General features: G+C 43.4%; 1 protein-coding gene across 1 annotated transcript in view; it reads right to left on the bottom strand.

Moving 5' to 3' along the window:
• Positions 1-27,005, bottom strand: part of KMO (kynurenine 3-monooxygenase) — a 68,070-nt gene that overhangs the window by 7,870 nt on the left and 33,195 nt on the right. Inside the window, 10 exon segments of the mRNA XM_059146703.1 lie at positions 799-856; positions 3,066-3,213; positions 4,668-4,789; positions 5,583-5,654; positions 7,697-7,862; positions 9,028-9,115; positions 12,886-12,934; positions 19,678-19,767; positions 20,972-21,069; positions 21,361-21,430. Of these exon segments, the coding sequence (XP_059002686.1) occupies positions 799-856; positions 3,066-3,213; positions 4,668-4,789; positions 5,583-5,654; positions 7,697-7,862; positions 9,028-9,115; positions 12,886-12,934; positions 19,678-19,767; positions 20,972-21,069; positions 21,361-21,430 (961 nt within the window).

The raw sequence follows: 27,005 nt of genomic DNA, 5'->3' as shown, positions 1-27,005 counted from the left end.
GGCCTTTGAGACCATGGATGCAGAGAAGCAGTAAGCTACCCCCGGTCTCGGGCTATTGTCAGCCACTTCTTTTACAGCTGAAGTGTTATCCATTTCATTTCACTTAATTTCAGCATGACATATAAAAATCTTAAACTCCAGGGGCGCCTGGGTGGCTCAGTGGCTTAAAGCCTCAGCCTTCGGCTCAGGTCATGATCTCAGGGTCCTGGGATGGAGCTCAGGGTCGGGCTCTCTGCTCAGCAGGGAGCCTGCGTCCCCCACCCTCTGCCTGCCTCTCTGCCTACTTGTGATCTCTGTCTGTCAAATAAATAAATAAATAAATCTTTTTAAAAAAATCTTATACTCCACTATCTGTCAAATCAGTATATTGGGAGGTAGGTGGAATCGGTCTCACCCACAGGCCGATGGAACTAGCAGCTGCAACGCTGATAACGCAGCAAGCAAGGAAACAGCGGAGCTCTAACAGGAGTTTCCGGGACTTGCTGTCGGGGACGCAGGAGCAGTTTCCCCAGGTGGAAAGGGAGAGCAAGGAGCACATTTTGGGCAAATGTTGGTTCTGGGAATTTCTTTCTTTGTGGGGATCACTGCACACACCTCCAGGTACAAACCTTAAAAGAAACTACATTCCCTCTCTGGGTGCTCTTTGTCTGACACGGGTACCAGTGGCGTAGGTTGCTAATAGAACAATTTACAATCCAGGACAGGGAATACGCATCATGGGTTTGCACTCATCAGGGGTCAGAATCGGGTCCACAATTAATCATGTTAGTCCAGGTCCGTCTGACGGACTTTACTTACTAAAGTCATTATTGAATTTGTCCATTAACTCATCAAATACCAAGCAGTCTTCAAAGCCCTGAAATAAGAAATAATGGGGAAAAATAAACTGGATATCATGAAAGCTTCTGAGTAATTTTGAACAGACTTTCCGCTGGTGAGTGTAAGTCATAGGATGTTTGCCTTCAACCCACACACAACAGCTGCTTAGTCACATTTGGCATTAAATTATGATTATAAAGACCATCAATGGCATTCTTGATGGCTTTTCTTTGCCTAATGCCTGTTGATCATAATGATTTGGAGTTTGATCAAAATTTTAAATTATTCTTGCAACTTTAATGGATTCCATGGCTTCTTTAAGAAACAACAGAAATGATACTGCTCTACCATGAGTATTTGAGTCATTTAAACTGTTCTGGTCTTTAAGCTTCACATTTAGAGCAATTAATGGCAGGATAGAACGCTCGTATTAATTCAGTTCCTTTAAGCCAAAGATTAAAGCAAATTTTCAATGTTACCAAGTCCACAAAATTAACCCTAATAATGTTCTCCACACAATGCAGTAGGGCAGAAGAAAATCAAAAGGTGTTTCCTGCTTTCTAGAAATTCAAACTATGGCTTTAGAGACAATATTTTAAAAATGTAAAGTTAAAAAAACATTTTTCACATCAATTATAGGATTACCTCTGAAACAAATAAACATACTTGGTTGGCATCTATACAGACTATCAGTTAGAGGACATTAGAAATGCAAAATACCATACAGGCTGATATTAACACTTTTCAATTCTTTACTTAATTAATTCATTTGTTTCCCCAAGAACCTATATGCTAGAGGCACAATTGAAAACCCATTTTAGAGATAAGGAAGTAAAGGTAAGTTTAAGTCACTTGAGCAAGAACATATTCTAATAAATCCTGGAGCCAGGATTTGAACTGGGCCTTATACTGCCAAGGCTGGGGCCCTTATCCACTATCCTAAAGTTGGTGTGTCCTTGGGTTTTCATAAAGCAAAGTGTTTACCACTGCTTTGTGGAAAATATAAGTGTTTAGATTTACAGCCTATTGACACTCGGGATAGATCCCCATCACCAAAACAATGGAGGGCTGTGATTATAAAGCTATCAGTTATCAGAAACACACAAAATAATTGTTGGTCTAGATAACTAATCTTGGATTCCTTGAAATTAATTTTGCATATCTGAGCACTCCTTCTTCTCAGAAATATTTTTTCTAGCCAGAACAACAAAAATTCCATGAAAGCAGTAGTATTCAACATCAAATCCATTTCATAGTCTTATTCAACTCTGTCAATTGTGTTTTCTTTTCCTTCAGAAAGAAAAAGTAGAGGGGCCCCTGGGTGGCTCCGTCATTAAGCGTCTGGGTATATGTGATCCAGCCCTGCAGGAAGCCTGCTTCTCCCTCTCCCACTCCCACTGCTTGTGTTCCCTCTCTTGCTGTGTCTATCTCTGTCAAATAAATAATACTTAAAAAAAAAAAAGAGAGAGAGGGCGCCTGGGTGGCTCAGTGGGTTGGGCCGCTGCCTTCGGCTCCGGTCATGGTCTCAGGATCCTGGGATCGAGTCCCGCATCGGGATCTCTGCTCAGCAGGGAGCCTGTTTCCCTCTCTCTCTCTCTGCTTGCCTCTCTGTCTACTGTGAACTCTCTCTGTCAAATAAATAAATAAAATCTTAAAAAAAAAAAAAAAGAGAGAGAAAACAACAGTTTGGGCTCTTTTTCTTTTTGAGCCTAACATTTATATATTTATGTATAATCTCTAAAAAAATTTAAAAAAAAATTTTTTTAAAGATTTTATTTATTTCTTTGACAGAGAGAGATCACAAGTAGGCAGAGAGACAGAGAGAGAGAGAGGAGGAGGCAGGCTCCCCGCTGAGCAGAGAGCCTGATGCGGGACTCGATCCCAGGACCCTGAGACCATGACCTGAGCTGAAGGCAGTGGCCTAACCCACTGAGCCACCCAGGCGTCCCTCTAAAAAAAATTTTTTTTTAATTAAGCCTTGAATCGCTGACAGTCAAGTTCCCAAATTTCAAGCTATCAATGTATTTTCCAACTGCGCCGAAAACCGCTTTACACGCCATTGTTTTCTCCTAGGGGAAATCCCGGGATCAAGCACCCCAAGCCTTGACTCTAGTTAGTGACCTGAACAGCTGAGAGGATTGTGGGATTGACTCTTTGCTCAGACATTATGTGGCCACAGTTCTAGGCACCCTTGTTTTTTACGCGTTTTTAGTTGAGACCCACCGACTTGGGGAGAAAGGACTTACCGCATTCATTCCTTGCCCAAAAAAGGGCACAATGGCGTGAGCTGCGTCCCCCATCAGCACACAGTGTGACTTCAGGTGAAAAGAAGAGCACTTCACGGAAATCATGGGCTGCGCCGGCAGCAGGAAGAAGTCTCGTAGCAGGGCTTGCCTTCGGGAGGAGACCACCAGAACGTAAGCACCCGAGGCTGGGTGTTAGAGCCCGCACCATTCTTTCGGAGGTACTGACTCCATTACCATAGGGTTTTGTTGACAAACAAGACAAAAATGGCAGGAAGTAAACAGGAAAGGGGGAAACTGAAGTTTCTTCTAGTTCCTGAAATTCCATTGTCCTAATCACCTGTTTCGTTCTCATCGGTGTTAATCACATCCAACCAGAACAAGTCCGCATTTCAAGAACTCGAAATACGCCTGTGTTAGGTGTCATGAAATTTTCCTGCAATTTTCAGCTGTTCTGGTGTGTTTTAGGTTTTAATGGAAAAACTGAGAACGACGTGCGTCGGGTTCAAGCCACACAAACCAAAATTAAAATGAACACGACTTGCTATAGATTTGGAAACCCGTGAGTGCCAGCATCTACAGAGGTTTTGTGGCAGCTGTAAGCAGGGAAACAGTATATAACCTCATGAATTTTAAGTCTGGTTGGAGAGGCAAGAAATAATCACAAAACACAAGGGGTAAATTGTGGCAGGCAGAGATTTCCCAAGATCAGAGAAAGAGAGATCAGGGCACACTGGTCTGCTGGTAAGGATGGAAATTGACCATTTCAAAGAGACCTGCTGTGGGCTGGCAGTGGGCCACCCCTTTTATAGAGTTAGTGCATGTCACAGTCCACCCCCCCCCCCCCGTAAGATCTCCTGATGCCCATTGTAAAGATGAGAAATCTGAGACTCAGAGCGGCATTAACCTCACATTGGGCAACATTGGGCCGCCTCCAGGAAAACACTGCTGGAGGCGGAGAGGGAGCTGGATTCTAGGGAGGGACCATGGGGGCAGAGGGACTTAGTGAGACCCAATGACAAGCCCCTGGGGAGGGAGGCGTTGACAGGGGGCAGAGGAGTCATAGGTCATAAACCAGACAGCTCACAGGCTAGCTACAAGCTGGAGGACTCTGCGCGGAGTGATCTGTAGGCAGGAACTCGTCCAGTCCTCTCAACCCTTTGGGGCGGGTATTGCTATGCACAGCCATGTTTCCGCGAGGGCCCTGCGAGCTAGGAAAGTGAACCCAGCTGGTAAGTGAGGACCCACGCTTGCACCTGCTGGGCCTTGGACCTGCGTGTCCACCAGCAGAGGGAAGCACAGCCCCGCTTTGCAGCACACCAACTCTGAGGGCCTGAGAGCCCTTGCAAGAGGCAGAAAAGGCCTGGAGACATGGGTGTCTAATGGGTGACTTGTGTTTCCCAGGGAAACTGGCCCTAGCATGGGGCTTTCTGAATCCTTGCTCACAGCACAACATCTGCTTTGGACCTTTGCTCTAAGGGAGGCTTCCTGTCCAGGACCAGCCACATGTGATGAAAACAGAAGTAAGATGCTTGGCCTTTATTTGAATTTTGATTAACTCAGACCAGTGGAGAGAAAGGCATACTCGCACATCTCCAAACTTACTCTCCGATTAGAGGGATGGAATCCGCAAAGTACTTCTGGAAGAAGTCCATCACATCACTGTTGGTTACAAGTTTTTCAAACTCTTCAAAGGGCATGAACAAAGTACACGTGAAAGATTTATTCTGCGAGAAGAGGAGGAAGAGGGTGAGAGAGTGTAGTCTCGGGTTCTTGCTGTGGCGGAGGGGCGCCCAGCGGAAACGTCCAGGCTGGTGGGAAACAGAGCCTGGCTTTCTCTCCTCACTCCCGGAGAAAAGCCGCACCATGCCCCAGGTGCTCCCCAGCTTCCCACTCACCAGAATTTCTACACGGTAAACCTCAGCCATTTCACCAAGCAAACACCAACCTCCTTAGATTACTAATTGCAGACACTATGATCCTTGGATTAATAATCAGCTGGTTGGATTGAATTTTACCTCCATTTTCCTGTCTCTTGTTCCTTGTCAGATAACAGTAAGAGTCATAGGACCCCAGCACTGCTGCGAAGGGACTTAGAGGACCAACCAGAGGAATACATATTTAGGTCTAGAGAGCAAAAAAATTCTCTTAGGTCTAATGAAAGAACAGCCGTGCCCCTTTTTGACAATGTATATCCCAACGTCCCAGACACCTCACAGGCTGGAAGGACTGTCTCGTGTAGAGCCCGAATCTCTCTGGCTTCATCCGAAGGCCCTTACAGGGCAGGCACCACCACACAGATAGTGCCACTTGTCACTTACATGTGTTCCATCTCGTCTCCACTGTAAGTAACTGAATTCCTTCTGGTTTTTCCTCAGGAATCCCAAAGTTTCAATGATCTAATCACTAAACAGACTGAACGACGATGCCAGGTATACACATGCTGAGTGTGAAAGTAATTGGGCACACACCAGACACATAGTGACAGTGGCAAAATTACATTGATAAACTCTATATTACCATGTTAGGAAGCGCAATCATCATGAAGGTATTTCGAGGCCAAATATGCAGGTAATTAGGTTCCATGGCGTACTGTAAAGGGAAGAAATTGTATTTGTGTTGGATTAGAGCTCTAAGGCAGCAGTTCTAGAAAACTGACTCTGCTTGACTGTTTCTGTAGCGATTCAAAGAGTATCACACACTTGGTGATATGTATACCTACTGCTATTTAAGGTAGAAGCTATCTTAAATATGCTTTCTGTCCTGTCTTTAGAAATTCATATAACTTATGTGGGTTCTCGATACTAGACAAAATTCAATCACACACACACACACAGACACCCCCCCCCACATACATGTATATACATACACATTACACACACACGTAAACTATATATTTCTATGTCCACATATATGTGTGTGTGTGTGTGAGATATTTTATACATTAATTTTCACCTTACTTGTGGACTTATTTGAATGAACAGAAAGAACCTAAGTTTAAATTTCATGGGCAAAATAAAATTTTACCAATAAGCTTCTTACCACTTGCTTCCTACAACATAAATAATAGAAGGAAGTCTTTTCTTTTTAGAGACCCCACGACAACCCGATAGTGGTCTGAGTCAGTATTGATTACTTGGGCAGATCAACGAACCCAAAGACCCAGCCGAACCTAATCCTGGAGGTTCCCCAGGCTATGATACACATAAAAACACGTAATCTGTTTCCAACCATTTCAAGTACGTGTTACTTGAAATTGTGACACCAAGAATAATATTTTGATGTTCATGCATATTTCACGACTCTGGGAAATAATCCTTTAAAATTTCAGCTTCTTCATTATCAAGTCATGCTCTCAATAGATATCTTTATCGACGAGTAGGCTCCAGGAATCCCCACTGGGCCCTCACCACAAGTGTCTCCAAACAGGAAATGTGAGCGAAACAGGTGCCTGCTATGCTTTGAGATGAGCCTCCCACCCAATCCTCCAAGCGCCCCTCCCCAGTATGGGAGTTTCCTGGGATAGTTTTGGGACCATATTAAAACACTCCCAGGTCTGAATTCCATTGCTATGTCAAAACAGTGTTTTGTTTTGTTTTGTTTTTTTAAGAGCAGAGACTTTCTGTAAACCACGAATCCTTACTATGAAATATGAGCCCCTACAAAAAGTAAATGGTGATCTTAAATCTACGTTAGGAGGCATGAGTCCAATCAAGTCTGGGGCAATTTTTCAACAGAATCCTAGTATCCTATTACCCAGAATTATCAGATCCTGGGCCATGAGAACAAGCCTCCCTTGAAAACCGTAAAATTAGCACTTCAGAATTACTACATACTTTTGCGACCGGGAGGAAGAAATAAACAGTGATTCAATGTTAATACGGATCTGCCTGGCTGGTTGAGTTTGGCGCGTAGCCGGTATGTTAATAGCACCGTCACAGATTGACTAATTTTATAGACGTCTGAATTTCAAATAGGAGAGATTGCACCTGTACCTTAAAAACGGATGTAGTCTATGCAAATCAAATTTTAACAAATGCTATTTACTTATTTTACCTATAAGCCAAGATCCTTACTGGTTTTGTTAATATTTTAATTTCCCTTAGTAAGTTGCTACATTTATTTGCTTATGACAATATTAAACATACCTAGGCTGTACTTGCCTCAGGCCAAATAGGGCCAAACTTGGGAACCCAGAAATGAGGAAAATGCAGTGGAAACCTCTTGGTAATGACTTGCTATTTGCTTTATCTAATGACTGTTATTTGAAACAATCATGAGTATAAGAGGTCTGGATTGTTGGTATACAGAAAGATCCAAAACCCATTTTTTTCCTCCCAAGAAAAAGTAGAAAAATGATATGATTATATCAAATTCCCTGTGCATTTTCAGTAGGGTACTGGGGATGCCTCTTCTTTCCTGCCCACTCAGGAAAACGTATCTTGAAGGCAAGGGAGAGAAGTGATATTATGAAGGGGATATTTGCACACCCAATTTACGTCTTACAAGGACTCTGACAGACCTCAGAATTCATCCACACGTGCCGCCTAGAACAAGTGCACTAGGTTCTGTGTCTTCCCTGGTCCCAGGGGTGGGAGGGCTGTGGGAAGGAGCCAAAGAAGGGAAGGACTTACATCCCCATTCCTGGGTGGGATCGTGAGCTCCATGTACCCGTGAGGAATGTACAGCTGACTGTAATCAAAGCGGGGTTTCTTCATGAGGTGGCTTCGGACAGTGGAATAGGCTCCATCACATCCTACAATGAGGTCATAAGTGACATCTATGGGAACTTCGTCAGATCTGAAAAATAACACATACCATTAAAAGAAACCATCTGGGGCGCCTGGGTGGCTCAATGGGTTAAAGCCTCTGCCTTCGGCTCAGGTCATGATCCCAGAGTCCTGGGATCGAGCCCCACATGGGGCTCTCTGCTCAGCAGGGAGCCTGCTTAACCTCTCTCTCTCTCTCTCTCTCTCTGTCTCTCTGTCTCTCTGTCTACTTGTGATCTCTGTCTGTCAAATAAATAATAAATAAAATCTTAAAAAAAAAAAAAGAAACTATCTAGTGGTAAAAATGGTGATGTTCATCTACTTGGGTATAAAAAGCAGCAGCTCGGGGGGGTCACTGCTCTGCTGTACAAAGGCAGACGCTTAACCACTGAGCCACCCAGGTGCCCCAAGATGATTAAGTTTTAAGATGCATTTGAGATCACGGCAAGAGGTATCTGTGAAGGTGCCGAAGAGGAAAAGAGCATGGATTAGGTTCTAAATAAGGATGGCGAGTGAGGCGAGTGAAGACAGGGGAACGGACTAGAGAGGCTCGTTTTAGCGAAGTGACCCTCTAAGAGGTTGCCGAACAGATTGGGAATCCATGACACATCCCAAGAATGGGACACAGGGCTAGGAGCTTCAGAGGAAACACAGGCAGCCAAGGAGGCAGCCAAGTTGTTTCCAAAAGAGGAGAGGAAACGCCGGGCCACGGGGGCTCATCTGTTTCAAGGACAGAGAGCCTTTGAAGGGAGGAGCATGGGTGTGGGACACGGCAGGACACTGAACCAGCACAAGAATCAAGAAGAACCACTGGTGCTGGTGTTCAGAAGGCAGCCCAGGCTGGTTTTCGATCTGATTCTTTTTTTTTTTTTTTTTAAGATTTTATTTATTTATTTGAGAGAGAGACAGTGAGAGAGAGCATGAGAGGCGAGAAGGTCAGAGGGAGAAGCAGACTCCTCATGGAGCTGGGAGCCTGATGCGGGACTCGATCCGGGGACTCCGGGATCGTGACCTGAGCCGAAGGCAGTTGCTTAACCAACTGAGCCACCCAGGCGCCCTCGATCTGATTCTTTGAATCCCTTTTAGTAATCATTTAACTCTTCCAAAGAAGCCAGAGAACAAAGTGTACAGGTCCAGTTCTCCACTCCAAGCCTTCACCTCCGTGGTCAGCAACCCCCCCCCACCCCGGGGATTACCCGAGCACCGTGATCGCGCCCTCCTCAGGATTACACTTCAACAGCCTGTGGCCAAAGTGCACCTTCGCGTTGGGGTATTTCTCAACGGCTGAGGAGACAAAGAAGAAAACCAAATAGAAATGAAATTCCAGTTCTCGTTTCACTTAATCAAATGGAAATAGTCATCGTTTTCTGAGAACAGTAGAATAGAGATGTTTATTCTCAAGAACGTAAAAATGAATTATTTAAAATGGTCTTTCGACAGCTACTTGGTGAATGTTCCAGGATCATCTGGTAATAAAAGTGATGAATACAAATCAACTATCTAAAAAAAAAAAAAAAAAAATCCAACCAATTCCAATATGCAAATTTTTACATTGCTATGATGGCTGTTACCCTGGAAAAGAAAGAGGCGGCACATATTTTAAAAGTTGCCTCTGACCTAAGACCTTACTTGTGATTAGAAATACTCAGCTAGGGGCGTCTGGGTGGCTCAGTGGGTTAAAGCCTCTGCTCTTGGCTCAGGTCATGATCCCAGGGTCCTGGGATCGAGTCCTGCATCGGGCTCCCTGCTCAGCAGGGAGTCTGCTTCTTGCTCTGCCTTCCTCTCTGCCTTCTTATGCTCTCTCTCTCTCTGTGTCAAATCAATAAATAAAATCTTTTTTTTAAAAATTCTCATTAAAAAAGAGAGAAAGAAATTCGCAGCTAAACTCCTTTACTCAAGCTATGCCTGAGTCTTTATCTCTTTTTAGTAAGTCTCCGAACTTCTGAGTCACGTTGTCACAAATACAGATTTTTTTTTTTAAAGATTTTAGTTATTTATGAGAGAGAGAGATAGCTAGAGAGGGAACACAAGCAGGGGGAGCTGGAGAGGGAGAAGCAGGCTTCCCAATACGGGGCTCCATTTCAGGACACTGGGATCATGACCTGAGCCCAAGGCAGATGCTTAATGATTGAGCCCCCCAAGCGTCACACAAATATAAATTTTTGACACTAATTCTTTTTGTAATCAAACACCAGAACTCTTAGGGGAAAACACTGAGTAAGAAGATTTAGAATTTCTCAATAAATAGAATGAAATTATTTTGGTGCTTTTTGAATTTTGCCTGCTAACAATTGGTAGAAAGTAGTGAATTCATCATATTCTTGTCATAACAGTAAAATGTTATTTTTGTCCCTATTAATTCTCATGGTTAGGAGATCTATAATTATAGGCTAGTAGTTGTTGTTAAAGCTACACATCAGATCTATTTATCTATGTTTAAGAAATCTTCTGGAAAATAACTTTGGAGAAAACAGAGTTTATCGGAACCATGACGGATACCTTTTATAAACTCAAAATGTGTTTGTGAAATCAAGCTTTTAAAAAATTAAATTTAATTTAATTTTGAGGGGGTCACCTGGGTGGCTCAGTCAGTTAAGTGTCTGCCTTTGGCTCAGGTCCTGCTCCCACAAACCTGGGATGGAGCCCTGCATTGGCTGTCTGCTCATCAGGAAGCCAGCTTCTCCCTCTACCTGCTGCCCCTTCCCCTGCTCGTGCTCTCTCTCAGTCAAATAAATAAAATCTAAAAAAAAAAAAAATCTATTTTTTATTTAAATGTATACTAAGACAGCTCAAAAAAGTTTCCACAGAACAATAGTCCTGGAATATGCTTCCTAATAAAAAACATTTTGTGGTCAAAGCCATTAGCAAGACACTAACAGTTTGACCCCTGAGCTGTGCGGTCCTGGTCCTCAGCCACATGTGGCTAGTCTGAATGGAAATGAATTGCACACAGTGGGTTTGGGCAACTCAGTTACCCCCCCAAAGTCTCATGAATAACTGTGTTCTGTTGATTACACATTGAAATGATAATACTTTGGATATATTAGGTTAAAATATATTGTTAAAGTTAACTTGATTCTTTTTTTGGTTTTTACATGTGGTTACTAAAAAAGTTTAAATTACACATGAGTCTGCCATCTCTGGCCGGGTCTTGGACAGTGCTGCTCTAGAAAATCCACAATGCAGACCATCAGAGAAAGACTGTAAGAAAACTTACAAAACTTGTTTCTTGCAGAATTTACATTTTCTTGACCACAAGCCTTTTCCTGCTTCCTTTGCTTAACAATTATTAACACCACCCCCCGCGCCCCCAACACATACAGTGAACCATGAAGCAATCCTCCATGGAATGCAGGGCGGTGATTTCGCTCTTGAGGCTTAGGAGTGGGGGGGCGGGGTGCTGTTCGGTCTGGCGGCTCACACATGTGTGTAAAGGAATGAAAGCCGTATGAAAGAATTTATGTGCCAAATGATGTTTAGGAGCGAAGAGAGGCCGTGTTCATTTCATTCTCAAGTTTGTGGCATTTCTGAAATTACACAGCGTGCAGCTTCTGGTCTGTCCACAAGGTTAGTTCTTCCCAGGCCATGGCTCCTGCTGTCAGCAGATGTGTCGTGTGTCCTGCCGGGGGCACTGACGTTTGAGGATAAGGGCATGGACTTTGGAGTAGGGGCCCAAGCTCCAGCCCGGACTCTATCACTTATTAACCATGTGGGCTGCTGGGGGGTTGGGGGGGAGCTCTGGAAACCTCCTTCACCACCTGTAAAACAGAGGGAAAAGAGCTCCCACCTCACAGAGCTGTTGGGAGGGTCTATAAATCAATGTATATAGAGCAATGAACATACTTCTGGGGCCTCAGTGAATGTTTGCTCTCATTTTTATCTTAATAAATTCAGAGGATGTCCTAAAGGGATTGTCTTAGGTTTGCTACAGGCTACTTTTTAAAAAGCTGTTTTGGGACTTCTGGAGATCTGTATATCTAGCAACTACCTACACCCCCCCAAACCCCCCAACATCTACTCATCCAAAAGATAGTCTTGCAAATATAAGTAAAGAAGTGGAATTGGGAAGAATATTAAGCCCTATTTCTGAAGTCCCTGGTGAGTCAGCAGGAGTGAGCTCCGCAGATGACTCCCACCAGCTCAGCGTTCAACAGACACGCTGCAAACTCATGCTGGGTCAGGGGCTGTGGAAAAACACAGGTAAACCACGGAGCATCGCTGCTCTCCAAAACTCAGAGGCTGCCGGATTGCATAGAGGAACCGAAGGTAGAATTACTCAACAGTTATGCTCTGCGGGGAATGGACCTGATTAGCACAAACGCTGAGGAAGAGAAAAAAAAAAAACCTGTTGTGATCAAGGGCTACCTGGAAGGTGATTGGATTATCAATTCAATTATCCAAGCTACAGATTTAATTTGCAGTTCAGAGGCTTGTCCATGAATGGCTTGGACTGTAACACATCGAAGTCTCAGAGCGGATGTCACAGCTTCCTCTTTCTCAGCCTCCTTGGCCGTCTATCTCCTTGGTCTCCTACAAAAGCACGTGCCTCCACCTTCAGCACTGGTGCCCCCCGACCTCCGGGCTCTCGCTCAGTCTACCGCTTGGTTGCTGTGCCCAGGAATTATCGACATACCCTAAAGACCACCACCCCATTCAGCCTCCAACTACTGCTTTTCGTGTGTCTGTAGTGTGGGGCTCATTGTGCCCCTGGGCAAGTCCTTCGAGGATATCTGCTCTTCTTCCGGTCCATGAGGTCTTCAGGGAGTGCGCACTCACTCGTTGCAGTACTGAGAAGACAGCAGGACTTGAATACGTGGTGGACAAGTGATTTTTATTTACATCAGCCGTAAGATGAGAGAGAAAGAGACGCCGAAGGATCTAGTGCTACTCTTTTTCAAGAAGGACTTTGGGCTGTACATAGCCTGTGCGAATAACCCATAGGCAACCCAGGAAATGGAATCATAAAAGCAAATCCCAGTAAATCATGGGATAAGCTTAGTTAGACTCATGTACTTTACTGAAATGACAATAGCTGAATAAAATGTTGGACTTACCCGTCAAAAGTTCCTTGTTTAGATCTGCTCTGCTTACAGAAAGAATGTACTGCAAGGAAAACACAGTAGATACTGTTTGCTTCTGGAGGATGGACAGATAACGTTTCACATTATTCGCTCAGCAACAGGAAACACCTAGCAGAGGGTTGCAAGCTTAGTTTTGTAGTCATTTAGCTAAGGAGCCTTTTAAAAAAAATAAGCACTTTAACCAAATACATACAAAACAATGTTCAAGTTTAAACTCAAGCTTTTTTAGGTTTGATACCACAAAAACCAAAACCTCATCTTATAGCAAAAAAATTTTATTTTCACTAAGATAGTTTTATGTTGACAACATCTCATAAACCTTCTATTTTCATCCTAGGGCTCCAAATAGAGCTGTTGGAAAAACTTCAGAAATGACAGCATCACTAGAATAAGTATACTATTTCCTTAAGACACTACTTTGTTTTTGTTTTAGAGATTTTTTTTTTTAATTGATTTGAGGTGAGGGGAGTGAGTGAAAGAGAGAGCATGAGCTGGAGGGGAGAAACAGAGGCAGAGGGAGAAGCAGACTCCCTACTCGGCAGGGAGCCCCATGCAGGGCTCAGTCCCAGGACCCTGGGATCATGACCTGAATGGAAGGAAACTGCTTAAATGAGCCACCCAGATGCCCCTAAAGAGACTACTTTGAAGGCACTCATGTCAACGTGAAAGAAGTGGGGAGAGGAAGTACTGGTAGAAGTAGGATCAGCCCCTGGGACACATGTTTGTTTTTTCTGACTTAATGGGACAATTCGGCAGGGCTGACTGTGCCTGAGGCACAGAGGGAACATACGTTTAGGGGTTAGAACATGAAAATGTTCTAATTTTAGTTGATACTAAAATCAGAAGAAAAAAATATAATGAATACATGAGAATAAATCCAGCCTGATTAATCTCTATACCAACACATTCATAAAAGCTAATTTTTAATATTTATTGTTTCAGAGAGAGACAGACCCACAAAAACAAAAGTGCCCACCCAGAGCCCACAAAACTCGAAATGGGGACTTGCAATTCAAGGTGAGTCTAGTCTTTACAAATTTAAAGCATGTGTCTCCCAAATTTAGAAACATCACATCATTTAATGCAAATATGCTAATTTATAAATCTTCAGCTCATCCAAAAGTAGACATTTAATATTAACAGCTAAATCTAGAGTTGGTGTAAAAATAACTCCGTCATGCTACAAAGACAATGACTGAAGACACAACTTCCTGTGTCTTTGCTATAAATTAATATTAAGATGATTTCTTCATTTTTTGCCTCTTTGTTCTGGTTTCCTCTTCTGTGTCATTAATCCCTCATTGCAGTGGAAACCACGCTTGTTATTCAGAGTATGCTAGGAAACATTTAAATGAGGAAGGCTCATTTACGTGGGGGAAATAGTCTTTCCATCTCGGTTGGGAGGCGTGGTTGAACTGGTCCTGTTCAGAGTCCCTGTCCATTCCCCCCGGGTCCGGGAGCAGCCTTGTGTTATTAGCAAAAGTTAGAGCCTTCCCCATCATGCCTCACTTCTCCAATGCCTCTTCTAAAAGGTTGATCGTATGAAGAAAAAATATGAATTAGAACAGGTAAGTCTTCACAGCACACACCAATCAATCCATCGTGCGGTTCTCCTTGAACTTGGGCAATTGTATCTCAATAAAGCCGGGGGAGGGGGGAATCCCTCATCTCTGATGAAGGCTACAGAGAAGTAATTCTCATATTCCCGCTCCAGATTTCCGATCTGGATAGCTTTATCGAACTTATTTATCAAGACAAAAACAGGAGCAAAAATAACACTGGTCGCCTTCTGGCAGCCGTATGTTTCAAGTAATAGCTCAAATGATGACAATTTAACCTATTTTATGAGTCATGTGTCAGCGGTCCCTCCTCATCACAGTGTGTTTTGTACAATTCTGTGTATTCTTCCTAGCCAGCTAGTGGAGTAATTATCAATGCGTGGGACATTATTAATCCAACACCGAAACTTGCTGTTGCCGCTTAGTGATTCAACTGCATCTGACAGACTAAGTTGTTTCAAATGAACCTTCACGAAGGTCCTTAATAAAATTGAGCACTAGTCATGGGAAGGAAAAATAAAAAAGAACAAACAAGTGAGGAAGGATAAAGTGGCCCTGGTAATCAAAAACATTATTAATAAAACCTAAAGGAAGTTCAAGAATCTCCTTGGGATATTTGTACAAGGGTGGTCGCAGCAGACTTTCGAGTATATTAGAAAAACATGCTCCTGCTCTATATTCCGAAAGCCTGTAAAGGCAGATGTTTTCTAGTATGGGGGCTCTAGGAGGTTAGGGGCAAGGCTTGGGGAGCTAGGGTGGGTGGGGGGATGGGTGACATTGGTGAAGGGGATTATAGAGGGGGTTACAGGGAATTGCCAAATAACTGTATTGTACAACCGAAACTGATATAATGCTGTATGTTAATACACTGGAATTAAATAAAATAAAATAAATACATTTTTCTGCATCATTAAAAACAAATGGGGATTTCTGACCTGCTCTGTATATCCGGGAATATTTTGATAGTTCCCAGGGCAATTTGGGAGGGACATGGCAGGAACCAGCAAGACTGGAAGAGTCTGGACCCGGCCAGGGAGGAAGGGCAGAGAAAACAGGTGGGGGACGGAGGCTCCGAGAAGGGGGAGGCCCATGGAGGGTGAGCTCCCTGACGATTTGCAGAAATCCTGGGGTCACTGGGAGGCTTTGCATTTCCACAGGCTGTGGAATTGAGCGATTCAAAACCAACCTCTTGTTCTTCTTCAAGGATGTGCCGTGTTCGACCCTGTTCTAAAAGTAACAACGCAAACCAAAGAAAGAGGTGGCCGCAAATTTAGCATTCACTGAGTTCTTAAGAATTGAGAAGGGCAGGATCCGTGGGCAAGCAATCGTTTCCTACTTCCTCTAATGCGTTGAAGGCCCCAAATGGAAACTCCCACCAATGCCTTCACCCTCTTGGGCGTCCGTGGAGAGGAAGCTGCCTCCTCCCTCCTCCCCTGGAGCTGGGTGTAAGGAAGCCAGTTTGAGGCTCAAGTCCAAGTCGCTCTGTTCGTCTAACTTCCCTGACGTTCTGAACCATGTCTTCCTCCTCGGTCTACTCACACTTTATTGGCTCAATCTCTCGGGGGTTCAGGGGGGATGATGCTGGAATTGGTCTACTTGGCTAATTCCCCCTGAATCCAAAACAGAGTGGGAGGATTACTATGGTCGCTCTCAGTGTAGCAAAAGCAAGAGTGCAACCAGTCAAGCCTGCCCAGCGTGCCTGGGAGCGCCTTCCGCAGCGTGCTGCCCTGGCGACTGTGCATGAGACACCGGCCCTGCGTCTCCCTTGACGTTGACCTTGCGTACCATGTAGCCTATTTCTTCATCAGTGAAGCAGGGTGGTTGGACTCGAGGAGCCCAAGGTTGCCCATCGCTGTAAGATTCTGTTATGCCAACACATGTGAGATGTTTTCTTACCAATACACACTGGGCACATAAAGATTTCCTTTTTTTTTTTTAGAATTTTGGTCTCACCCTACTCCTCTTCACCAATGGACCCTCATTTAATTGGGAAAATGTTATTTTGGCACCGATTTGATATTTAAATAAAATGTCCCTCTCCAAGCTCACCTTCTCTGTGAGATCTCTGAAAACTAAAGCTACCTCCTCTCCGAACCACCCTGCTGAGCTTCCCTCAGAAGCTTCTTTCCGCAAGGACTTGAATACCCACTGTCCTCAAGAGGTTGCAAGCGCCTCTCCCCGTCCTGGCTAAGTAGCACAAGCACAGGGCATCTTGCACAAGAGGACAGTTGTTCATGGAAAGGATACAGTTAATGTGTCCAGCTTACCCTTGCCTGCGTGTGTACATCTTGTGTTTCTTTCCTACAGCACTAAGCCCAAGTTGGGGCCCATGAAACAGGGCGTATTAACTACCCAATGATGCTTATCTTTCTGTGGATGGTCAGTAGATTTGCTTCCGCTTCCTCCTCCTGCCTGGCTCATGCATTACCTCGGTACGTATGTTTTTATAACGCCAAAATCAGTGGGTTATTATTTGAGAAAGTTGCTAAATGGAAAATTTTGATCCTTCCCCGCCACCTCCCCTGCAACCCCCTGGGCGCTTTGTTTTTGGAGCGTTTTTCTTTTCAACCACTTTTTAAGCGAACTTTCATCGTAGCGAAACACACACTATATAATATTTACCATCTTAACTCTTTTTAAGTGTTCCGTCGGTGGCACGCGGTACGTTCACACGCTGCATGACCGTCTGTACCTCCATCCATGGAACGCTTCATCTTACACAGCGGAAACTCTCTACCCGTTAAGGAACAGCTCCCCATTTCTGCCTCCCTCCAGGCCCTGGCAACCACCACGCACTTCTCTCCTCTAGAGCCCTCCCATAAATGTCATAGGGCACGTATCCTTCTGCGACTGGCTTATTTCACTTAATATAAAGCCCTCCAGTTCCAATCATGTTGTAGCAGGTGTCAGGATTTCCTCTTTTTCTCTTTCTTTCTTTCTTTCTTTCTTTCTTTCTTTCTTTCTTTCTTTCTTTCTTTCTTTCTTTCTTTTTAAGGCTGAATAGTATTCTAAAGCATGTCATATAGAAACCCCTCCCCCTTCTCCTCTGGGGAACGCCTTCATTACTCTCATCTACTACCACACGCACGACACTCGGCTAACAGATGTGGCGGGGGGGAGAGGGCGTCCTCCATGAAGCAATTTCTCAGTGACACAAGCTGGCTGTGCCACGATTTGTCCCGACACCATCTGCCTGGAGATAGCCTCAGATTCCAAAGGTTAAGGACTCAGTCCCAAGAGACTGTACCCCTCCCCCCATCACACACACACCAAAGGCCAATGGCAATGTAGCTTACACCTGAGCTTCTAACCGGTCAGCTTAAGTCAGAGGTGCCCATGACTCCCTTTTCAGGTTGAAAGAACTTTCTAGAGCATCTCACAGAACTCAGGAAAACAGTTGATTTACTGTTTATCAGTGTATTAGAAAAGGATATGATCAAGGCCACAGAGGAAACATCTAGATGGAAAGATGTGTTTGCCTTCTACGGGTGGGTGGGCTACCCTTCCACTGGCACCTCTGAGTGTTCGTGAACCTGGAAGCTCTCTAAACTCCATACTTTGGGGGATTTTTATGGAGACTCCCTCACAGGGACGTGATGAATCATTAACTCCACTCCCAGCCCCTCTCCCTCCTCTGGGGAAAATTCCAAGCTTCTAATTATGTCTTGGTCTTTCTGGTGACCACCCCCCATCCAGGAGCCCACCAACAGTTACCCCTTTAGAACAAAAGATACTCTTATCACCCAGGAAATTCCAAGGGATTTAGGAGCTCTGTGTTAAGGAACCACAGTCAAAGACTAAATATTAGAACAAAAGGTCTGCTAGTACTTTTATCCTTCAGGAAACTACAATTGTTTTAGGAGTTCTGTGGGCCCAGGAACCAGAGGCAGGAAACAATATGTATTTTCTGTTACCTTTACATTTGTGTCCGCCACATTGTGTTTCTATCCATCCATCCCTTGATGGACATTTGGGTCACTTTTGCTTTTTGACGGTTGTGAATAATATCATGAGGGTTCAAATATTTCTTCAAGTCCCTGCCTCCAGTTCTGTTGGATATGCACCCAGAAGGGGAACTGCTGCGTCATATGGAAATCCTATTTTTAATTTTTGGAGGAAACATTAGACTGTTTTCCATACTGGCTGCACAATTTTCTATTCGTATCAACAGTGCACAGGCGTTCCAGCTTCTCCGCATCTTTCCCAACAATAACTATTTTCTGTTTCTCTGTTTTCTTACAGTAGCATCCTAATGGGTGTGAGGTGCTTCAAGGCCACACAGACTCGTTCCCATGAGCACCTGTGTTTTGTCTCTTGCTGCCCAGCATGTGGCCCACAGACCAGCAGCACGTACATCACCGTGTGTGTTTGGGACGTCTAATCTCAGCTTCCATCCTGGCCCTACAGAATCGGACTCTGCATTTTAACAAGATCCCAGCGGAATCTGAGAATTGCCAATCCACCTGCAGTGGGAGATGTGTGGGAGCACAGAGATTCAACACAAACCTCCCTTGGGTTCTGCACTTCCTAAAATGAGGCCTTGTTGGAAAAGCAAGTTGGGTTTTTCTCTGGTTGATAGATGTTTGGTACATTCATTCTCTCTCAAAGCAATAAACTTAGAAGGTGTAAATTTTAGATAAAAATACATACTTTCCCCAACTCTGTGTGTTACTATGTAAAGACAAGAAGAACACAAAGCAGAAAATGGATTTTCTTTGGTCAACTACCTCACCATCTGGCCTCTGTTGTTGTAGAAATTATACAGCACTGAAAACACTTCTGGTTCATCCTATAAATTCCATTATAATTAAATTTGGGGCAAGAGAGTCAGTTTGGGGAAAACCCTCTGGAGTTGTTCTTGCATTTTATGCTTGGCCATAAACACATGGTGTTCTTCTCTATGTAGTTGAGAGGAGATGGGCGAGAAAGGGGTCCCAGGTCACCGTGACTGATGCCTATAGGCAAAAAAGAGCCTAATAGAACGTAAGACCCTAACTAACTCTTATTGAATGGTTATTGGCAACCAAGCCCTATTTTAAAGGTCCCCTATCAATTAACTTGTTAACTAGTATAGTTTCTGAATGCTAGACTGACACAGACAAGGCCGAAGATAGGACCAGAGAGGAAAGAAGGACCATTCAGCAAGTGTCAAGTTCCAGACGTTAGACTCAACTGGAAGCAAACACTATCTTCAGCGTCAACTGACCTGTGACTTGGTCCCATACAGAAGTGGAGACATTTTCCCCGAAACAGAGTGAATCATTCTTCCTCTCATGGGAATGCCTTGGGATACAATCTGAAATAAAGCCGGAAACACCAATTTCAGTGACAACAGTGCAGCATCACACAAATCAGATAGATATCCATTTCGAAATGTGATGTTTCGGATATTTTCAAAAAAATTAAAAATTAATGCAAAGGATTAATGGATGAAAAGTATGTTCCTGCAAATTCTAGGTTTTGAATTTTTTTTTAAACCTTTAGATTTTGGAATTCACTTAAATTGTATCTGGTCTAAATCACCTGTTATGATTCAGGAAAAGGGTTTAGCATCAAGGAAGTTATAAGTGATATTCTCACGATCACAAAACTGAGTGAGCCATGCACGAGGAGGAAAACCCTGGAGCCCTGAAGCCCCATGCAGAGTGTTTTCCTACACGCATATCTAAGGAAATCTGTGGAACTAGAACTGGCACCTGTAGGGACCCGTGTTACCATCTCAAAGACATGTTGTCAGCAAAAGTACCATCAGCAAAATTTATGACTTCTGTTTACATTTCCAAGTGACACTCTAGACAATGAGAAGTTGGGCAATGTTGAGACCCCACTGGGAAAATCTACAGACCCCTCAGTCCTTATCCAAACTCTTGGGACCCTTTGGTTTCCGGGTTCGAAGTTTTCAAATTTTAGATAGATAATGGAGTGTGCGTGCCCATGCACAGCACGGCCCACGGACGTTGGGTCAGCACCCCATCCTGAGCAGAAGATATCTGTAGCAAAAATTCATACTCCATGAGAGTATTTAGAAGGCCATGGAAGGCCTCACATCAGGTCAACTTTATTGCTGAATGGGTGATGAAAAGCTTTCTGTTTCCAGAGCTTTTCGGAGTTCAGAATTGTGGAGAAGAGATAATGGACCTGTGTGGTTAAAAAAAAAAGGGGGGGGGGATCGCAATCCTCTTCTCACCCGATGCCTCCTCAGTTGCACATCCCATGGGCCGAGACCCAACAGCCCATTGTGTCGGAGGCCATCAACGAGGGGGTGGGGGGTGGCAGGCTCCGTCTTCTCCCCATCATGCTCCAGTCCCCCCAGCTGCCTCAAGTGTCAAATGTTCACCCTCTTGACCAAATTTAGAAGTTTGAAAACCTTTGCGGAATGCATTTTCATCAAAGGTTCTTGGCATTACACCATGCTTCAAGCCAGGCTGAAATCAAGAGTATGTAGTTGTTGGAAAATGGCAAGTATTATCTTTTACAAGGAAAAGGCAAGAACAAGGTACCTGATCTTCCAGGCCAATGGCGTTCAAGGCTTGCCGTCCTCTATAAGAAAGGGCCAAGTTAATGCTTCTTCCCCGTGCAAATTTAGCCACTCGGATATCTAAGACATTGAAAGTAGACGCCGTGTTATATCTTAGGACAGGAAAAGATACAGGACCTAAAGAACTGGTGTAATCAGAACCAAATTAAAAGAACTGTTATCTCCTTTAAAGAAAACACTAATAGTTGTGATTTTGTATTAAATTAAATTTAGATAGCTGAGGCTGCAAAAAACCAAACCAAAACAAAACTAAGCTCCTCTTCCTAAAAAAAACTTTCTTTTTAAAATCTAAAGAGAAAGATGTCAGAGAATCAGAATTTTCACAGCTCACGATTTTCAGTATTGTCTTACCTTCCCTAGCTTCATACACGTCAACTTGGAAATTCCTCTTTGCAAAGAAGCATGCATTTAATGATCCAACCTGAGAATCAAAGCAGGTTTTTTTCATATTTTTATTTGATTTCACAAATATAGGGAATTTTTACGGGCAAAATGCAACATTGTGCATAGTGATACTTGTATCAGCCTTGGCTGTGCAACTGATTTACTTAATCCCTAGTGGAAGGTATTGTTTGCAAAAATAATGGGATGAACTCAAGATTAAATGGTATGATTTCAGAGGTAGCTTTGGTGTTTTTCTTTTTTAACTTTTTTATAGTGAAATATGACTTTCATACAGAAATATCATGTGTCCATTTTATAGAATACTTAGAAGGCAAACATCCATGTAACTACCACTTGAGGGTGAAAACAGAGTATCACAGCCCACCATAGCTCCCACCACCTGCTCTCCAGTTATGACCCCCAACCTTTCACCTAGGAGTAAATGTTATTCTGACTCTGACAATATCCCATCCTTGCCTTTGAATCACATAATTAGAATCATACTTGTGTATCTTCTCTATTTAACTCAACAAAATGCTTCTGAGATTCATCTATATGATTGTACATAAACTCCAGGCCGTCCACTTTCACTGCTCTATGGTTCTTCATTGCATACATCTCAGGTTATTTAGCTGTTGTGCTGTTGAAGGACATTAGTTTCTGGTCTAAGGATATTTTTCCCATGTTTACTGATACATAATTGACATTATATAATGTTACATTGTACAAATTTAATATATACAATATAATGATTTGATAAATGTTTATATTATGAAACATGGCCCGGGGATATTGTTAAAAACACTGCAGGAATGAGATACAACCTCACACCAGTCAGAATGGCTAAAATGAACTCAGGAAACATCAGATGTTGGTGAGGATGCAGAGAAAAGTGAACCCTCCTCCATTGTTGGTGGAAACGCAAGCTGGCGCAGCCGCCCTGGAAAACAATATGGGGGTTCCTCAAGAAGTTAAAAATAGAGCTACCCTCACCCTAGCAATTGCACTACTGGGTATTTACCCCAAAGATACAGATGTAGTTATCCGAGGCAGCACATGCACCTGAATGTTTATAGCAGCAATGTCCACAATAGCCAAGCTATGGAAAGAGCCCAGATGTGCATCAATAGATGAATGGATAAAGAAGATGTGGTACACACACACACACACACACACACACACACACAGGAATATCACTCAGCCATCAAAAAGAAAGAAATCTTGCCAGAAATGACATGGATGAAACTAGAGGGTATTATGGTAAGTGAAATAAGTCAGAGAAAGACAAATAGCATATGATTTCACACATATATGGAATTTAAGAAACAAAATAAATGAACAGAGGGGAAGGGGGCGAAATAAAATAAGATAAAATCAGAGAGGGAAAAAAGCCCTATAAGACCCCTAACTATAGGAAACAAACTGAGGGTTGCTAGACAGGAGGTGGGTGAGGGAATAAAGTGGGTGATGGGTATTAAGGAGCGCACGTGATGGAATGAGCACTGGGTATTATATGCCTCTGACCTCTACCTCTGAAACTAGTACTATATGTTAATTGATTTTTAATTAAAAAAACAAAAAACAAAGCTGCAGGGGTGCCTGTGTGTCTCTGTCAGTTAAACTTCCGACTCGTGATCTCAGCTCAGGTCATGATCTCAGGGTCTTGAGTTGATCCCAGAGTTGGGCTCCACCCTGAACATGGAGCCTGCTTAAGGTTCTCCCTCACCCTCTCCTCTGCCCCGTCCCCTGCTCACTCACTGTTTCTCTCTCTCTCGTTCTCAAAAATAAATAAAAAGCAATGCTTAAAAGAATATTTTTGTACCTGGATCCTGATACACACCTGTGTAATTTTTCTCTAGGTTTTTATACATGGAAGCTTTATCCCTGGTCAAAGGTTTATGTATCTTCACATTTATTATGCCAAAGTGTTTCGAAATTTTGTATTAATGTGTTTTCTTACCAGCAGCTTCCAAGAATCTATCTTTGTCAGCACTTGGTGTTCTCAAACTTTTAAATCTTACGGTAGATAGGTAAAATAGGAATGTGTGTGGTTTTAATTTGCACATGACTGATTGCTAAAAAGGTTAACCTCTTTTTCATATACTGACTGGCTATTTGGATCTCTTCCCCAAGGAAGCCTTCCTTGACTTCCTTGAGTTCTCACAATGCTATATGCTCTATATGCTTTTCCTTTGAAAAATGCTAGGGGTTGACTTGTGCACCCCCGAGCTCACATTGTGCAGTCCTACCCTGGTACCTTAGGGTATGACTTCTTTGAAGAGAGGGTCTTTACAGAGATAATTGAATTAAAATTAGGTCATTAGGATTGGCCCTAACCCAACTGGTGTCCTTCTATAAAGGGAATTTGGACATTGACATCAGAGAGGGAAGATGATATTAAGAGACATGGGAAGAAGCTGGGCCTCTGCAAGCCCAGGAGAGAGGCCTGGAATACATCCCTCTCTCACAGTCCTCAAGAGGAACTAATATGGTGATACTTTGATCTTGAACTTCTAGCCTCTAGGACTGTGAGATTATAACAATCTGTTCTTTAAACCGTTTGGTTTGTGATACTTAGTTATGGTAGCCCTGGAAAATAATACCAAGAGCTTACCCTGATCGAAATTTCACATCTTTAGGGTGATTGTGTGGTCAATATGTCTGCCCCAGTGGGCTGCACACTGGTTGGTCACCATTTGATCCCTGGCCTCTACTATTGTGTCTGCAACAAAATAAGTACCTGATCAGCATTTGTCAAATGTATAAATGAATGAGAGAGAGATTACATTGTTAAATAAAATTTGTAATGAAACCAAGTCAAAATTTATTGACCATTTATGATGTATGATTTAATCTACTAAACTTTAGGGATCTAAAGATTATCCAGCTAAGTCCTTGCGCTCAATGACACCTAATTCAGTTAAGACGAAACAAACAGGGGTGCCTGGGTGGCTCAGTGGGTTAAAGCCTCTGCCTTTGGCTCGGGTCATGATCTCGGAGTCCTGGGGTCGAGCCCCGCATCGGGCTCTCTGCTCAGCAGGGAGCCTGCTTCTCTGTCTCCCTTTGCCTGCCTCTCTGCCTACTTGTGATCTCCATCTGCCAAATAAATGAATAAAATCTTTATAAAAAAAGAAGTGATCCAGAGAAAATAGCGGCCCTCAGGGAGTTCGCAGTCCTGTCTAGGTCTTCATTTTTTCTAATATTATTTGTATATTTTTAGTTAATACACATATACATTAATTTTTTCCTATGTACCGTCCCTGTGCTAAGTGCTAGAGATACTACAGACAACAAATTAAACGCAGGCTTTTCAAGAGGATTAGAGTCGATTATAACACAAGGTGAGCAGCAGTTTGAAAATGGACCCTCAAGCCAAGTAAGGGAAGTGGAGTGGGATGGGGTATGACTTCCTGGAAAAAAAACAAACTATAAACTGAGACTGAAATAATGTGCCAAATAAGGGTGGGGGAGTCAAGAGGAGGGTTGTAAGCAAGAAGGAGCACATGACAAAGATTGAAAGTATCTACTAGAAAGAAGGAAACAGAGAGATGGCGTTTAGGAAATCCTAGCGCTCATGCACGATAACCACGAAGTGGTTGTTATGTTCACCACTCTACTCAACTTCATCTTTTCAGCCTTATGAAGGAGGTACTGCTGTCTTCTTGTCCTACAGGCACTGTCACTGAGGCACAGAGAGGTGAAGTGTCTTACTTAAGACACCACAGCTAGTGAGGGCTGGAGTTGGTGTGGAGATTCAAGTGGATCCAGTCTGGTTCCAGAACATGAGCTCTTCATCAATAAATTAGAAGTGTGTTTGAATATCATTGAAGATATAGTTGAAGGTAAAGACTATGAATTATAGTGACACCAAGATGTGAGGTTAGGTTCTATTTTTTCTTACAGCTTTGGACCACCTGGATTTCTCTACAGAGGGTTGAAACCAAGCAGGGTGGGTTTGGGCCATGTGGATGGGTTGGAAAGCAAGGACTTGAAGATTTTAGGTGGATTGAGGGACAATAACACCAAGTTGGACGACATGGAAGGAAGACAGAGGAAGGCTTCTGAGCGGGGAGAAGTAGGCGGTCCCTGTGAAGAGCAGATGTAGCACTAGCCACTGAAGGAGGGAGTTAGGAGGTTTTTAATCAGAGTCTGAGGTCTAGCTCTATTATAGTCAATGGGGCAGTTCTGTGGGATGACAAGGTCCAAGCCCAACATGGGCCATGGGACTTGGAGGCTGAAGTATGGTGGAGATGGAAGATACTGGAAGCATACAGGTCAAGGACAAAGGGGCTGGAGATTCATGTGGGTCAACCATGTGAACTTTGAGAGTCACTAAGGGTGATGGCAGTGCTGGGATATAGATAACAGATGGTGTGAATGTACAAAAGTCTTCAGGACGGGGGCAAGAGGCTCAGGGGTTGACGGATGGCAACAGGAGGGAGGATGGCTTTGGAAGGGAAGGTAGCAGTGAGACGTGGGAGAGAAAGATCACAGAGCTAGCTGGGGGCACATCTGGGAGGTGGGAGGTCTCCGAGGTTCTCAGCAGCTCCCTGGTATATGTGGGGGCTGAGGAGGGGGCCATGCACCTGGTCAGAGTTTAGGGCCTCTTGGTCAGGCCGGGTGCGGGCACAGGCAGACCCGATTCCTCTTCTATTTCCTCCGGGTTTTACTCCTCTGCTCCAGGGCACCTTGACATGGAGCACCTATGTTTGGGTTTTGTTTGGTTTCTCTTGGGTTTTGTTTTTTAAATAATCCAGTGATTCAAGCATGAGCTCCTCTCACCATTCACTGACACTGTGGCCACCAAACTTTGTTCCTATCATTCTGTTTCTGTAGACTGGTGATAGTTATTTTAAGAACTTTGCCCCTATTTAAACCATTAAGTGTGTGGAAAGGTTTCAAATTTAATTTTTGCAAAGCAATACATATTTTTAGTATTATGTAAGGCCAACCAAGAAATCCATGTTCAATTATTTTGTTAAAATAAATATGCCAGGGTTGGAGTGGGGGATAAACAAACGGATCATACTATGTATGATACCCTAATGGTACCTTCATGTCACCATGCGTTTGTCCAAAGACACAGAGTGCAGCTCAATGTACACTACAGACTTTGAGGGGTGACGTGTCCATGTAGGGTCATCACTTGCACAAAATATCCCACTCTGGGGGAAGATGCAGATAATAGGGGATGCTAGTATGTGTGGGAGGTGGAGATATTGGAAAATCTCTATACCTTCCTCTTGATTTTGCTGTGAACCTAAAACTGCTCTAAACCAAAATCATAATAAATAAACCAGTTCACCCTGTGCAGCCACTCCTGAAATTATGAGCTCATTAACGGTTAGAATTGATGTGTCAGAAGAGATCATGACAAACTGTATTCCTTTTAATCCCTCCATCTGATTGCTTTCAATTCCTTAATCTGAAATGACTTCCTCTCCGATTGCTGGCATCACTTTCCCAACAGGGGTCAAGCCGTCTCAACCAACAGCATGACTTGGTGCCGGCACAGAATACTGTGTGTCTCAACAGCTTTTCCTTCACTTCTCACTCTCTTCCAGCACAGCCCTGGACACTTCTATGTTTCACTAATCACAGATCCTTTGATT

This window comes from Mustela lutreola, chromosome 14, assembly GCF_030435805.1.
Source record: "Mustela lutreola isolate mMusLut2 chromosome 14, mMusLut2.pri, whole genome shotgun sequence".
NCBI lineage: Eukaryota > Metazoa > Chordata > Mammalia > Carnivora > Mustelidae > Mustela > Mustela lutreola.
This window is presented reverse-complemented; position numbering and strand designations above follow the sequence as displayed.